The following is a 17,078-nucleotide window of genomic DNA, read 5'->3' as shown; positions in this document are numbered from 1 at the left end:
CTGATATTCATTGAGATATTAAATGCCAATTACTTTTATTCCTACTTCAAATGCAAAATATGGTGTGCACTAATGAAAATAAAGTAATACAAGTGTTACAAAATTTGAAAATGATAGTTAGTCTTTTTCCGAAGTACTAATCTCGAATCAAGTATAACGTTGATAATAGCAACGTTCTACGGTTACCTATTACCTATCGTGCTGGAAAAAAGCATCGGCACCGGCATCGGTGAGCCTGAAGGTCGGTACACTCCGGAACAGTCATTCTGTGGGATTTCATAAATCTACCTTGCCAGTTCGAGCCCTCTTGGGCCCTTTTTTCGGGCCGCGCGTTAACACAGGCGTTGCCACTCTTTAGTAATCTCTCCTCGGTGCTTCTACTAAAGACGGTCGTGCATGAACCCATATTTTTGGTCAATTTTGTGGGTAACATTGACAGTCTGCCTTGCCGCGCTGTCATCGATGTCTACCCCCTTGTTTAAAGTCTTTTAGAAAAACGAAATCGAATTTGCATTTAACATCAAAAGAGAGATTTGCCCTCTTCTCGTCATCTTATTCTAATCGTTCAGATTTCGTTTCGACGACACACAAACACGGAAGCACGGTCGGTCTTTGTAATCCGAGAGCGACTGCCGTACTAAGTCTCTCCACCTTTTAATTACGTTTCGGATGCGAATAATTACGCGACTGGCTTGCCACTCGTAATTAAATTTCATTAATCCGTGAACGATCCGATTCCTTTATCGTCACGAGGTTCTCGTTTGTCACAAGGGCTTTCTACGTTCCCCTCGGTATTCACTTACCACATGTGTCAGCTTACTTTAAAAAATAATATACAATATCAACATCTTCCACTTTGGTAGGAAGAAAATGTAGTAATCGAAGTGGTACGTACCAGCGATCGCGTCGGCAGTAGTGCGAATGTAAAATTCACGCGGGCCACGTATATGTGTGTGTATGTGCGTCATGTTTTCGTAATTTGCTGCTTATCCATGCCGATACCTGCACGCTGCGCCGCTCCAGAAACATTTCTATAGTCCCACAATTTATTCTAGACCGCTCTTATCGCCGGTTATCTCCCTCTCCCTTTCTCTCTCTCTCTCGCTGATTTATTTCTGTTTGTTCTTTAAAATGGATCGCGGTTCACACCGTTCCGGCTCGTAACTGACCCGCGAAAGAGAAACGTTGCTTCTCATTCTCCTGGTCGGGAGATACGCGGATTAGCCTTAATGGAATTCGAAAGAAAACGCCGAACTTCCGTCCGTGGAAAAGTTTCCGTGTCGACTTTAGCCACCTACCCGGTGCACTCGTCCACGCCCCCTCACTCGTCGCCCTCGACGCTTCGGAAAAATTCTTCGGATATTTTCCCTCGAGCGCATCGCGTCATAAAACATGCTCTAAAAATTTACGACCGCCGCAGGATAATAGTGTCCGCTGGATTTCGACGCAACATTTGTGTCGCGATGTTCGATTCGCTATTGGATAATGCAACCAAGCCTCTCTTTATATACTCTTATTTATATATACATATATTACTGCGTAATTGGAAGATATAAGACTGACGAGTACTCGATTCGCCACTTGGAATCCTTAAAAGGGGTTTACCTTTATTTTCCCGTGCACGAATCTAAAATTCGCTAAGTGGAAGCTGAAATCTTGATTCTAAATTCTAAATCGGTCGAATCTAAATCTAAATGGAACGATCGGAATTCGAGTGGTTAAAAGGAGGCGACTGTAAGAGACACGGGTAGAGGAGAGCAAGACACGACTGTCGGATCCACTAAATTCCACTTCTGCCCGGCTCCCGCCCGCTTACCGCGTTTCCGGTTCCCCTTTGCCCCTCCGCTCGGGGCTCGAGAGTTGGTATCTTTTATCAGCTCAGCCAGACGTGGTTTAGCCTTTTGATAGGCGGTCACCGTTTGACGCTGACAAAGCCCCGGTCTGTCTGCGCGATTCTCGCCGGCTGACTCGACCCCGATCCGTACCACTGGCTGGCTAGCGGCTGGCTGCACCGACTTGACGCGGGGTGTGCGTATCGATTTAATTTTCTGACCCAGGCCACCGACGCGTCGATTGTGTTCGGCTCGCCTCGTGCTTGGCCACTGGGGGGACGTGTGCCAGAGAAAACGTGCTACGGGGATTTTCGGTTTCCTTTAGCTCCTTCTATCCCCTCCCGTCACGCAATCTGGTATGACGCAAAACGCACCGGGTTGACGTCAGCTGCGTTCGAATTTCCAACGACGCGACGCTAGACGTCACCGTTTTTAAAAGTCACCCAAGACAATTTCTTTTCAACGGCGACAAGACGAGACATGATTGAAAGTTTCGCGTGAGCTCCCTCGTTACGTTGAACAGCGACAACCGAATTATTCGAGTTGCAGCGAACGAATGTTGAACTTTCGAATAAAGTACACGCGAAATCGGTTTGCACGAGTCGTAGGAGAACGTTCGTGCTCGGGACCGGTGAGAAACGTAACGATTCGCTGTTCCACTCGTGCGAATGAATTTATTATAGCCGCTATTTCATTCACTAGGAGAATTATAGAATCTCTCGTTGGATGAACGAGAATTATGTTAAATAGTTGCGAGTTGTTAGAATCGCTTTAAACAACTATTGTCTTCGAGCTTTCCGCTCTCTTACACCTCCGCTCTATATTGAGAACTCCTGCGAAATTATTGTTACTGTCTGGGCGACATTATTCACTGAATTAATTCTGCGTGTCGTACATTTTCGGGCAACGATTTCTTCCCAACGAAAACTGGATGGAGAAACAGATTAACGATTAAGCCTAACAGAACCAAAATGATTGCTTCGTTAGCTGGGTTTCCCATTCACGACACGTTAACGAGTGCAAACATCGAAAGTGGTGCACGTGACGAAGTTTCGTTCAACGAGAACAAAACGAAGTGAACGAAGGAAAGAAGTACAGATAGGTAATGGATTTTTTAGCCCATCGACTCATTGTCTTTTTCCTTGTACGATTCGTGGACACCGGTCAAACATTTACTTCGGATCGAACAAAAGGGGATCCTCCTCCGACGTCGAGTGAATTCGAGCCGCTAATTGATCGGGGAGAACTGAACCAAGACAAATAAGACGGGCAACGGACTAAATTGAGACAAACGAGAACCACGCGTCCAGCAAATTGCCGGCCCGAGTGCGTCCACGGGACGAGTCTTTCGTTTTTAGAGTCCGGCGATTAATGACTGGACGCTTACTCGAAGCTAATCGTCTCGCGAGTCTATTCGAAAGACATTACGGCTGATTCAATCGGGAAACTAATCTCGCGTATCGATTTCCACGGTTTGTTTACCACCCTCGCGAGTCCTAAACAGAGTGGAGGAACGTTCGAACGAGACACTGGATAGTTTTGTAACGATCCGCTTTTTAGAGGTCGAACGGCGGGAAAGGCAAATATTTTCTCGCCTGCTGGTGACGACGACGGTGGCAACTTTAATTTCGCACTTGCATCGAAAAGGGGGTGTGTCGGTGGACAAAAGAATCCTTAATCGGACAGAAGCACCGCCGGGGCTATTGCATATTCCGGGTAGCTTCTCATTAAATCGGATAACTTTTACACGAGTCTTCGGAAGGCCGGCTAACGTCAGTGGCGTTTTAAATTTCCATCCGGCCCGAGTCTTTTATCAGGTGAAAGTTGGCGTCCGAACGAGCTAATAACCTTCTTCTTCTTCTTTTTCTTCTTGTTCTTCTTGGGACACCGCGGCGCACGATTTTTGTAGCCAGACACGCTCTCGTCCGTGAAATTAAGCCGCCCACCGGTCGCCGTCCCGTTCGCGTTTCAATTAAACGGAGATTAAAATGAATACTCGCGGTTTTGCACGGTGCGACAGTCGTCGTTGAACGGTCGCTCGGCGAGAGTTGCTCGGGATTAACTTTTCACGGCGCCGAGCGAGTAGTTCTCTTGTATGAAAGAGCTCGTGCAAAAATAAGGTTGCCGGAGATCGATGAGGACCAAGTTGATCCCGCGCAAATATACTTCATCTTGGCGTTACGAAATTATTTACCCCTCGGCGAGTGTGTCCACAACACGGATGCTGCGGAAACTCCCTGCGGAGCATTCCGCGACTCCATCTTGACGCCGGCCAGACAGTTTCCGCGCCGCTTCAGGGCTGCGTGATGAAATTTTCGCGTCGATCCATCGATTTATTAAACCGTCCGTCGGGAGTCGCAGGCCGTTCGTCGGATTGCGAACGGCATCAAGTATTCAGCGTTCGATCAATTCGTGTTCAGTTTCTCTCAATAATTCCTAAATCTCCAGCTTTTCGAGTTTCGTGATAAAAATTTTGACTGGAGACAAAAATGGAAGAGAATCGGCGATGTTTTGAAAGAGGTAAAAAAAAAATCTAAAGTAGATAAAGGAGGAAAGAAATCGTTAACGGAGTGCGAGGTATCCGTACGTCGGTTTTCACCCTTTCGCTTGCCGAGGCTTTCGATTAAGGCCGCCGCTGCACGTAATTATCCAATCGATTTCGAGGCCGCCACTCGTCGGTTTCTTCCGGCGATTCGGTCGGAGCTTCGCCGCCTGTAATTTTCACCGAATCCTGAGCCGGATTTAAATCGCCCAGGGTGTTGATTAGACGCGATTAAGTACACCCATCGACGAGCTCGTGCCTCTCGACGCTCGGCTACGGATACGTAGCGTATATATACGTGGCACCGAAACGAAGAGTGGGACAATTTCAACGAGGAGGAGCCGTTTACGGATAAACGAACGGACCTGTCGCGCGTCGCCGCGAAATGAGTTTGCTCGACCGAGATCCTGGCTCGCCTCCTCTTCGACGTTTCCCGTTCCCGCGAGAATTTACCACCTCCGTGTTTATCAGCCCGACGACCGGCGATCTCCTCCGATCACTTTTCCTCCGCGTCATTGAAACCCTGCCCGATTTGGTTACGTTCCAGTTACACGAGCTTTCTATACTTCCTTCGAAATAGAAATATAGATAAATTTTTAAAGCTGTTTCATATTTTCTTCGAGAAGCGTTGAAAGCTCATCAGTTCGCAAGGCTGGTTACGAAGCTTGAGATACTCTCGTCGTCGAGAGCAGACTTTTTAATACGCGGCAGGTGTGCCCGCGATTGAGAATTGTGGCGACAAAAGGATTTACGGAAAATCTCATATACAATTTTCATACGCAGTAGGTAGTCGCATCCGTAACCGGAGAAAGCTCGGTAATTACGGTTTTTACGAGAACGAAGCCAACAAAAAGGATTTCTTTCATTCCAAGCGTAAAAAAAGGAGGCTGCGAATAAATTGCAGAAGCGGTATAAACATTGTCGCTCGCCCGCGTTGTGAGCTACGTTATTATAATTGCGATAACTGGCGCGCATCAGCGAACCGTTTTATGGAAACGCGCCGCGAGCGTTCGCGAAAAAGGAAAAATTCCGTCGACGAGAGTTATGGCACTGAGTACGAGTTATGAGATTTCGCCGCCGCAAGATGGGAAGCTTTCAACCGCGTCGGTGCTAACGCAAGCAACTTTTTCTTCCCCGCGACTACTTCAATCTCCGTTTAACATGATTGCGGCTGATTAAACTGGGACGAATTAAAACGAAGTCGGATTACCGGATCGAGATCAGTTTTCAACCGGGGCATCTATTTGATCTCTTTGGGAAATCCGCTATTTCAGTTGCGTTCGATCGCGTGGAAAAAATTTTCATCGGGACTTTGTCGAGTGGGAAAATTCATGGTTGGACAAAAGGGTTCGACCAGTTGAAAAAAAAATCGCCAACGTCGAGTATTTCGTTAACGGGACGCGTGGAAATCGGAGACGATACTTTCGTAAGCTCGTTACCTAACGAGGAAAGCCGATCGCTTCGTTCCGTCAAACATTCGAAAAACGCAGCCGCTCTTTCACCTTTAACGCTGTTTCTTCCAATAATAAGCAACAATTTCTACCTACAGAGTACTTTGAGATTCTTTTCATAAATGCAATCTGGGTACTGTTCCGTATCGTATATCAAAGAGAAATAGCAAGTGGAAGGAGTCAAGGAGTGTGTCGTAGGAGCCTGAAGAACGTTTCCGACGGTGAAACCCGGCAGGTGAACCTTACGAGGTATCGATGTGGCGTTCCGACGGTGTGGCGTGCCAGGGAAATTGAGTTGACGCGACGAGAGACGGGCCTGCGAAGTCGGAAATTTTATTTCGACCGCCTCCACTTCCAGTCGGACGTAGCATAGCGGGAATCGTCGGCTTTAAAAAAAACGAGTCCTGCGACCGTTTCCACGAGTCTCGTGATTTGAGAACGGTTTCGAGAAAGCCTACGAGCTGGGATAAAACTACAGAAGGAATAGGACCCCTTTACGTCCGCTCGTTCGAGTTCCTCGTCGGTAACGTTTCGTCGCAACGCCTTAGAAGAATGCGAACGATCGCGTTCTGCGTTTACGACGATCGCGCGTCGATGGTAATTGTTTTCCATCTTGACGATACGTCCTTTTATTTTTACCGTCACAACGTTCGCCTCGAGACCTTTCGAGTGGATTGAATTTTTGCTTTCCATTCCGTGAGAATTTTTGCCTCCGTCATCGGGAAAACGACTTTCCGAGAAAGTAGTATTAGAAGTAGTAGTAGTAGTAGTAGTAGTAGTAGTAGTAGTAGTGGCAGTAGAAAGCAGTACATTTCAATTACCTCGCGTCTCTCATATTAAATCTCGCAATTAATCGTAGTTGAAAATGCACAAAGGTCGTATTGCATTATTACGATTTGGGTAATTTTACTTTGAAGGTAACGTCTCTTGGAAATCAGTCGTTTCGACGCAATGAAGTTCGTCGAGGTTCCCAACTTAAAATTATTAATAAAATTTAGACGTACTTTGTTGATGAAGAGAGTTCGTTAATCGTAAACTAATGAACGATGTGACCGCAACGGGGCGAACAGGGGGAGGGCGGGAGGCATGGCTGGGGCTGGTTAGCAACGGAGCTTTCAACTTTATTTCCACTCCTTGAAAAGTTGATGGTTAAAGAAGTTCACGGATGAGTCGCGGCGTAACGGCCGCGCGCAGCTCGCTTTTATGCTCGAAACACTTTAATCGAGCACAAATTCCGTCGAGAGGAGAGAAGGCCCGCGCCACCCTTTTAAGTGCCCATTCAAGTCCCCTTCCTCGTGCCTCGCGGAACGCTTTACACTCACCGACCCCTTTGTCGCCAGATCTTCTAAACGAGACATTCCTAGTAAACAGTAGATCCGACGGTTTTTTACCAAACCTGCCTTGTTATACAGATCGGACGGTAATCCCATTAGACGATGACCTTCGCCTTTTTTTACCGCTCCATTAACGTCGTTTCTCTATCGTGTTTCGCTATTTGGCAAACTGGTTAGCCTTCGGCGACTACATTCGCGAAGCTCGTGCTACGCCGACCAATTGGATGCGTCCAGGATATTTCGACTTTTTCACTTCCGAAGGTTTTCACTACTCCATGCACTATGCAGCAATGCTGGGTCAGCGTGTTTAGAAATTTAAGAAAACTGCTAACGTTCACTATAATTGTGGGCTTAGGTCAGGTTAGGACTTTCCCGGGAACGCGTTATTAGCGATGACCTCTTGACCTTAATAACGCAATCGCGTGGCCCAATAAGACGCGGCTCTATTTAACGAATTCTGACTGAGACTTCATCCCCTATGCATCTGGGTTGGCAACGCTGGGTAATTATAAAATTACTCAGAATGAAGTCGTAAGCAGGGTCGATTAGGGTAATCCGTACGAAATGAAATCCGCGCTGATTTCGGGACGCGTCCGCGAGTGTACTGGCAGGGAAATGAATCTTTCTTAACGCTTCGCTTCCGCTATTTTTCTCCGAGATGTAATTTACCGCGGCCTCGCCTATTACCGAGCTGCCAATCTCCGAGCCGTCGCCCAGGCGTCTGCCGCCCGGCCTAACTAACGTTCTCGTCACCGCGTTTGGATTTTCGCCGGTGACAAATGACGAGCGACAAATACCCGCTGATAGAACCCGTGAGCTAAGAGGAGAGCGCGCGGCTCTCGTCGGTACTCGGGGATGGGCCACTGCTTCAATCTTTTAACGCGATTAGTTTGCCAGTCTCTCCGCGGCGCAGCGGCGCGTGGATCGTCAGAAAAAAAGCTCGATGGAAACGGACAAAAAGGACGCCGCGGCATTTCCCGTCCTTCGAGCTCCTCAGGAAAAGTTTCTTCCTAACCCTGTCCCACCCATAGATGCTTAATCTCGTATCGCCCTCTACCATTTCTTAGAATGATTTCCAGAGAACGGCGTGCTCTTCGTTAACCCTTTCGACTGCAACGATATCGCGTTATGTGTGCAAGGAAATTACAAAATAGTGCAAGCTGCATCTCATCAAAGGAGGTCTCTTAAAGGAGAAACAGACCTGAACTTAAGGTACCATAAAAAAACAGTATGAAGATGAAGGCCACACTGGCGATGGAAGATTACAAGACTACAATGTTTGACCTGGGAGACACTCTTCTCGTAGTCGTCCTACCGAGAATGTCGGATAAATCGGAGTCTCTCGATTTTTTAACGCCCACATTTAATCCTCGCGCCAATCCTTATTCAGATTTTAATCAAAACAATCTTACACGTGCACTTCGAAATAACTTGGATAAATCCAATGGTTACACGGTTTCTCTGAGATAAATCCGTGAGGATAAAATCGAAAACGTTTTCGATATTGTCTTACGAATTTGTCCCTTGGAACCCTGAAGCCTGTCCGCATTTATTTATATCTGAAGATAACTGAATTGAATAAAGCGAACGATTGCTCTTGCGTTGTACGAATCCGTGGGTGTAGTGCGGTCGGTTAATAGTGCACGGGCCTGGGTTTTACACGAGGCGGAAGGAGAGAAACTCGTCCGGGTCCGTATCGCGCGAACTTAATGCCGACTTCAGTCAACACGCGGCTTAACCCGATAAGCTTAGCTCCTTGATTCCACGTCCTGTTCCCTGTCACCCGATTTCATCTACGTACATAACACCGTTCGCTGTACACCGAACAAGTTCTCCTTCGCTCCTCATTTTCGCCTAGTTCCATCATGATGGACGGACTATGAGACAAAAGAGCGCGAATCACGAATGGAACGCGTTCCACCGAAACAAACTACCTGCTAATAATTAACTACCGAAAAACTACTAATTTATTCGTGAGCCAGATTGAAACGAAGACGAGACCCTCGTGGCAACAACAGGTAGCCTCGCGAGGCTCGATTATGTTCGTTAATCACAGTCGGCTAATTTCGAATTGCGCCGGTTGATTTGGAAAATTCGCCCCGTTAAAAAGGTTGCCTCGCGGGTCGGTCAGGAGACTCGTTCGCGAGTGCGGACCAGCGCGGCGAGGTTTAATTAAACCGCGCGCGCGCAACCGCTCGAGAGAGCGCTGAAGCCTTCCAATTAACGGCAAACAACGTGATCAATGAGAACGATAAACCTTGGAACGTTTCCGAGAGGAGCGCCGACGGGAATTTGCATTTCGAACCGCCGCCGCCGCTGCCGCGAGTTCGATTCGGATCTTATGCGAATCGTGACGCGGCGAAGGGAAAACCTTTTCGGGAAGGACTCGAAGTAGAAATGGAAGAAAATAGAAAAGAAACGCGTCTGACTTGTGGATGGAAGTCAGCTACGTACGAAGCAAAGTGTCGGGCATGGAAATCCAATCTCACAGGGCATTTTGTAGAGGCCAACGTAAGCCGGTTGAAGAGGGGCCGGGGGATAGGGGGCGAGTTTCGTCGGGTTTCGCCGCTGCATAAAAGGCGACTGTCCGATACTTCACCCGCCAGCCTTCTGGTATCGTGTGACCGTCACAGGATACATCGTGGAAACCTCTTCGGTTGGAAATTGGCTCCGCGCGAGATCATCCTACGCGGTTACGCCGAATGCTGCATGGCAAAGATACCTATTCACCATTTTTCCCTACGTTTAACATTACGTATAACGCGTCGACTTTGTTTAAAACCGATCGAAATCAATCTGGCACGTTTAAAAGATACTCCATTTATTCGCGGTTCGTAGTTCGTTAAAGAAATTTAGTTGAATTGGACAGATTTTAATTCCGGTTTCCCGTTCGCACTAACAACGTGTGCCGAACGATCCTTCGTTTCGGACCATCGGACAGTAAACTCGGCCGGTGGAAATAATTAAGTACTCGACTGCGATTCTCCGAGGGCGATAAGTGGACGAATTATACGGTCAAGTTGCAACGATCACGGTTTCCGTCGAGACAAACGAACTGGGATAGGAGTTATTTCAACGAGAGAACCTCGCGGCGGTTCCCTCTTTTATTCCGCGCCGACGTCGCGGAGCCACGTAGCTTTCTTCCGCCGATTTAATTTCGCGCCTTGAAGAGACGAAACACGGGCTCGCAATCTGTCATTCGCAATAGCGACTCGACCGAACAACCACCGCGGAAATGATTAACTTCTGAATTACCCGCCTACGCTTTCCTCGAGTAAGCAAATTGTGTTTTGAACAGTAACTGCTCTTGAACCGGGACTCGAGCGCTAGTTCAGCCCTGGCGTGTTATCGCCGGGACGGATATACCCATATTAAATATTTTACGATGCATATGCTACGATCGAGCTGTGACCTATGTATACGTCTTCAATGTTATCTGAATGCGTTAGATGCGTTTTCTTACCGAATACAAGAATTCTAAAGTCTCGTTCATTAACACGTCGCCGGCAACGCCTGGGTTCGTTTAAATCCACCGCCGCAGACTCGATATATTTATTTAGAACGATTTTTCGTTCATTATTCACGTTACTTGTACTAGTAAAAGAAATCGATGACTGTTAAAAACGCTTTTACTCGAAATAAATGGACCCAGGATCGCCGGACGAGCGTTGAAAGCGTTAATAAAAAGGGATGTGTTCTCTTACTTTGCACTTGGGGTACTCCTCGGCCGGAGTGGGTCTCTTCCAGCCCAACAGCGGAGGGATGCAAACGAGGGCGGAGAGGAGCCACACGAGAGCGATCATTAACGCGGCTCTGGCAGGAGTCCTCTTCTTCAGATAATCCACCGCCTGCGTGATGCTCCAGAACCTGTCCAGACTTATCAGGCACAGGTTCATGATGCTGGCGGTGCACAGCAACACGTCCATCGCCGAGTGAATGTCGCACCACCAATAACCGAAGATCCAGTATCCCATGATCTCGTTCGCCAACGAGAACGGCATGATGACCAGACCGAGGAAGAAATCTGCCACCGCCAAGCTGGCTATGAACCAGTTTTGAATGTTCTTCAACGCTTTCTCGGTGGCTATCGCGATGATCACGAGCATGTTACCCACGACGATCACGATCATCAGCATCGTCGCTAACACGGACGCCAGTATGATGTGGGGCAGCGTGTACCCCGACGGGTACAGGCTCTCCCCGAACACGATGTACGAAGTTTCGTTGCACAGACTGTCGTTGCACAGGAGACTCTCGTTGAACGAATCGTTGAACGACCCGCCGAGATCCTCCATTATGCCGCCCAACCCGAACAACAGTTCAAGCTCTCTCAGTCCTTCGGCGTCCTCCCGGTCGGTGGTACCGGTTAAGTCGACGGCGCTCTCCTCGCTCCTATTAGCGACTTCCACTTGGTCGGAGTACGTCGAGGTAACGAGGAACGGTAGCCCGGTGACCTCGAATCTCGATCTGGCGCAGGTACAGTCGTCGGTTTTGACCGTGTTCTCCTCTCGTCGGAGGTTGTCCGTCTCGTTGCCGGGTCGTTCGCTCGTTGGTCGGTCGCCGGTGATCGGTCGGCGGTCGCCGGCGCTCGAGCCGGACGTGGCAGTCGTCGCAGCAGCCGCTATCAGCCGATGCAGTTGGCGTTCGCCGGTCTGTTCGCTAGTGGAAGACGTAGGGCCATCGCTCGGTCGATACCACGTCATGTTCTCGTCGAAGACGTTGGTGGACGTTGACGGCGTCGTAGTCGGACTACCTTCGGCGTCGATGGTCATAATTCTGCCGAGGAGCGGCATCACTCGCACCCTCGTCGTCGACTGTTGATGCTATCTCGTGAAAGTCGGGGCGGACGTCGTCGCGGCGGCCGAGCGTACCGGGTGACAGCGTGCACCGGGCGCCAGCTCGAGTAGCAGCAGCAGCAGCAGGACGGTAGTGGTCTCGTCGCATCTCGAGGCCAGGGGCGTCATGCCCGTTTCACGATGATGTCATCGTCATCAAACGGACAATGGCTGAGCGCGGCTGACCGGGCCCCCTAGCTGCCTGCCCGATGCACGACGCGATCGATAATTCTTTTCCTCTTTCTCCTTCGAGGCGGGGAGATTGGAATAGTCGAGACGGCTGCTCTTCTGCTTTTCAAGTTACTTGCACCGTTCCCTCGATGGCCACTTATGTAACGCAGGTACGAAATAAGTCCTCTTCCGGGAATCCTAGTAGCTTGTTCGTCGAGTGCGTGGTCAGTCAGTACGGAGGATCGCTCGTTGGCCCGAAGCGACCTTTTAGAATTTTATGTATTCGGCGAATCCCAGGCAACGATCGCGACTCTGCGTACCAGAGAACAACGTAGTCTCGGTGCACTCCGATTGTCGCGGTGCTAGGTTGGCCCTTGATTTATTGCTTGCGTGAGTTGCGACTCCTTCGTATTCCCCGGTATTCCGGCCAGTCTCACGATGACGGAGTTAATACGGAAAGAGCGTACGGAAAGATTTATGGATAGTCCCCCGGCTGGCTGACTAGTTGGCTGGCTGGCTAGCTGGTTGGATTAAAGAGATAAAGGCGGACAGCGTAGAAGAACGAAAGAGACAGGGCAAGAGAGTGAAAGAGAGAGAGAGAGAGAGAGAGAGAGAGGGAGAGACGAGAAAGAATAGACGCGAAGATCGAGAATGGGCGTGAAAAATTGGTCCCCCTTTTTTTTACCTTCCTCTTACAATTAGATTAAGAGCTCGACTCTTCGCGGACAGCTTCGTTCCAGGCTGCGAGTCGCGCGAGCAACGATCGACCCTGTCAAACCATTACCGAGGAGGCGACCACGAGTTTGAAAACCTCGACGCGCTCCTACCCTCGGTGGTTCCTCGTTGCGTCAGCGAACGATGCCCGCGTGCTAATTAATTACGCGCGCGTCACGGCTAAAAAGGCTAAGCGCTGCATATACGTATGCGTAATGTGTATTTTACCCGTACTGCTCCGACTTGCGACTTTTACGAAACGTTACGATCGTACACCTCGTTCGTCTCGTTAGTAACCGATTGGAACAGAATCGAAATCGAGCCACGCCGGGCCGAGAGAGAACGAAAATCCGACAATTATTAATTTTCTAATTAAGACCTACGCGTGCACCGTGCGCAATCCGTGCGTGCACTTTACTCGTTCTTACAATCCTCTACGGAGGCTGTTCACCTTTTTATTCGAACCGGCTCTAAGCGCGAGTTGGTCCTTAGCCGTAACGGTTCCTTTTATCGTTATTATTAAGTAATATCGCGAGGGAAAATGGAGAGGATAGAGCGGCGCGGCGCGCGGGATGAGAGAGGAGAATGAAACCGGGACGTTTCTTCGATCAGAGTCGACGTCCTCGACCCTTCTGTACACCTATTTACACGCTCGAAGTTCGTCGATACACGCCCCTGAACCTTTGGCCCGCGTCCCTTAACCTTCCTCCCGTTTCACACTGCGGAATCAACAGGATTTCGTTCACGCGCACCGTGTCCTAGAAAGTCGAGTCCTCCCAGCTATTACCAAACTCGGCGCGTCAGCTGATCAGGCAAAGTTCCTCGACGCGGAGTGAAAGTCTTTCTCTCCACCGCGGACTGTCGGCTTCGATCAGCTCCCGTCACTCTCGGTACATGCGTTCCTCCTCCTCTTCCGTAATTTCGCGAAATCAGCGGCAACGATCGCGGTCCGCTCGCCCGACTCGTCACGCTGCTAGCTTCTCCATCGTGCTTCGCGACGTCCGCCACGCGTTCCCGTTCGATTCATTTCCCATGAAGAGCCAAGTCTTCGACGATCGCCGATCGTTACCTCGTCTGACAGCGCACGATCAACGACCTTTCCTCGCGCGCCTCAGAACACTGTAATCCTCCTCCCTTTCATCGGGGACGACTCTTCGGTGCCGGGCTTTAACGATGGGAGAAGGGACCAGCGTCTTCGCGCTGCTTACGTTCTCGTCACGTTTTCCTACGCCCTCGAGATTCCGCGAACGATTTCCCGAGTTCGAGTAGGCCGGATCGGAGCAGCCGGAACACGCGCGGGAAGCTTGAGATCGTGACTAGACTCGGTGAAGGTAAACAGTTCGAGGGTGGAGTAGTGCACACGTCGCGAACGGGACACCACTCGGTCGGACGAGAGTTGCAGGGATCGTAGGACTCTTTCCTGGAATACAGCGACTCGGTCGGTCCAAGTGTCACAGCATTAGAAAAATCGCCAGGAGGCAGCGAGGCAATCGACGAAACGTGCAAAGTCGATCTTTACGCGGGAGGAGATTCACGGGATCTCGGCTCGCGGATCCTCCGCCCTCGTGGCGTTTGACACGGGTGACGTTGCGTGTGCCGTGCGGCGTGCGTGCTTGTCTACGCGGTGCCTCGGACACCTCGAGGTTGTCTCGTGGATGTTTGCGAACGCACTGCAGCCGCGAGGGACGAGCCAGGAACTCGGACTCCCTCTCGTGTCGTTCGCTGGATAGTCTCTCTCCTCGCAGGATCGCGTGCGACGAAGAAAGTCCGATGGGGCGAGGGGGACGGGGCGTGAGAAAGAACGAGAGCGACGGTGTGCATGTGCGCGTGTAACTCGGTCCACCACACACCGGCGTGACCCGGCGAGAGGGTGTTCCGTTCTGTGCGCGTGTCCGTGCCGTGGATCCCCCGTACCAACACTCCGTTTCGCGCGCGTATTCCTTCTCTCTGTCTGTACGTGCACGCGTACCACGCGTGCGTGTGTGAGCGAGAGGACGCGGGAGCGCGCGCGCGCCCCTACGTGTGCGCGCGAGAGGAAGAGAGGGAGAGGTTGGCTGGCTCACTGGAGACTGACTGGTGGCCCGACCGACCAGTCCGTCCGACGGTACCAGCGTCGAGGCGCCGTCTGACGGAGTCGCGACGCCCGTAGCGCAGGCGTCCCGACGACGCCCCCGGCACCCGTCCGACGCGGGACGACAGTCGACGTTGGGACATCGACCGATCCGATCGCACGGTATCGCGATCCGAAAAATGTTCGTCCTTCTTCCGACGTATCGTAATTTACACACATACATTTCTCCCCACGTCCCGTTCGTTTTTCTCATACCCTGGCTTTCTTATTTTTCATATGCTAGCACTTTGAACCCTCTGACAGTTTATGTCGAGTGCCTCGGACTTGACCCAGAGCACAGTGACAGCGATTGCAATTTATAATTGCCCGCACGACGTATACCTTTTTTTATATTACATTACACGGGTGGGAGGAAAGAATTTTTAAACTATTTTTCATTCTGAATCTAATAACTCGCACACTCATTACTGTTCCGAATGGAAAATCGAATCTAGGCTGGGACCGAATTAATTGAGCCATCCAAATAATCGGAAAGACACCCCGTTCGTCGGGCCTACCGTTCCAATTAGCTCGCAGTCTGTATCCAATCCCGTAGCTAATTAATTACTTATACTCAGTACTCCTGTTCTATGGATTCTAACGCTCGCAGCGGGGAATTTAATATTCCAATTGTCTCCGAACTATTCAATTAAGCCGCCCGCTCTCGGCGAATGCCATAAATGTAATAAAATCAGATATAACCGAATTATGCACGGTTGTCGGTCAGGTCTAGGTTCCAAAACTCAGCCCGCCGGTCTAAACGTCTACCAACATTCCCACCCCTATGTTCCGGTAACCCGCGCGGCAGCCGGGCACGAACCAAATTCGGGTTCAGATTTACCCAAGTAATCCAACGAGCAGCTGGAAACATCCTATCCCCCGCCAGCTCGGCTTAATATTCCAAATAGCCATCGCCTCAGGGCATCCTCGCGCTACTTAATTGTTCAACGTTGTTGCTCCGTGGATCGTGAAGTTCACGCGTTGCTTTTCGCCTTAATAACAAACTCCCGCGGGAGGGTTGGCACGCGGAGAGTGGAGGGGGACTTTCCTCCGACCGGCAAGGAACGGGAACGGGGTTGGGAGTCAGGAGAGTCACAGGATCGAAGCTTCCGCGTAGCACCGCGCGTCCACTAAAGCCGGGGTGTCTATTTGCCGGGATCGTAAATTAGGCGACCACAACTTGATAGTTGCCTTTAGAACGCCGTACCACCGGACCGGGAATATATTATGTTCCCTGGCCGACCGGCCGGTTGTTACCGCCGGCCCGAGGGTGCATTCACGGATAGGCGGCCACCACGGCGTGAGGTGTCCAAGATCTCGTCAGCAATCCGTAACCGATTACCGAGACCCCGATCAGAGTAATTGTACACCGGTATTGGCAGTAACCCCCGTTAATAATCGGCTAACCGGCATCGTCGATGGCCACTGTTAACGTTTCAACACGCGTTCGATTGAGTTTTAATGGCGAGGCGGGGAGGCGAGCGGGAGAGAAACGGCAAAAGGATTATCCCGCGTATGTAAATTTTTTACAGGTTTAAGAGGGACCGGACAAAAATAGGTATCGTAATTCGGCGAGTAAAATTGGACGAGCTTGTATTCTCTTTCAAGGGTGAGCCACGAAATGAGTCTGTCCAGGAAAACGTGGATTATTTATCAGAAGCCGGGCGCGAGGGAGAATTTTAGCCAGCTAATCGTCGACTCTTATTCATAAACGGGCTCGCGTTCAAGGATCTGCCCACCGTTCGGTTGCAATGAAAATTTTATTAAACATCCGGAGATATTCACGCGCGCGCTTTATCAATTATTTCCAACTATCGAATGCATCGTATAATTTCTGTCGACTTGAAGTCGAGATGATTACGTGAGTATTTGAAAATTTGTGATGCTGCACTCTGAGATAAATTCACGCGTGAAAATAGCTGTCGTTAAAATATGGATCGCATTAAGGATGTATAAGCTATACATATACTTAAACAATGCTGGCATGTTGAATTTGTTATTATAGATTCCTATTACTATTAAAAAGCTAAAATTATAGTGATTTCAAATTTTTCATAGGTAATAGTATCACCTACAACTTATATTCCAA

The 17,078-nt window shown here is 49.8% G+C and overlaps 1 protein-coding gene across 1 annotated transcript in view; it reads right to left on the bottom strand.

Moving 5' to 3' along the window:
* Window positions 1–14,871, bottom strand: part of Octalpha2R (alpha2-adrenergic-like octopamine receptor) — an 81,318-nt gene extending 66,447 nt beyond the window's left edge. The window contains exon 1 of the mRNA XM_018036132.2: window positions 10,864–14,871. Coding sequence (XP_017891621.1) covers window positions 10,864–11,952 — 1,089 coding nt within the window. The 5' untranslated portion in view covers window positions 11,953–14,871. The remainder of the gene's footprint in view (window positions 1–10,863) is intronic.
* Between the last annotated feature and the right edge of the window lie 2,207 nt (window positions 14,872–17,078).

Source organism: Ceratina calcarata, unplaced genomic scaffold, assembly GCF_001652005.2.
Source record: "Ceratina calcarata isolate Rehan_Ccalc_2016 unplaced genomic scaffold, ASM165200v1 scaffold97.2, whole genome shotgun sequence".
In the NCBI taxonomy this organism is placed as follows: Eukaryota; Metazoa; Arthropoda; class Insecta; order Hymenoptera; family Apidae; genus Ceratina; species Ceratina calcarata.
Note: the sequence above shows the minus strand (reverse complement) of the source record. Positions and strands in the feature narration are given on the sequence as shown.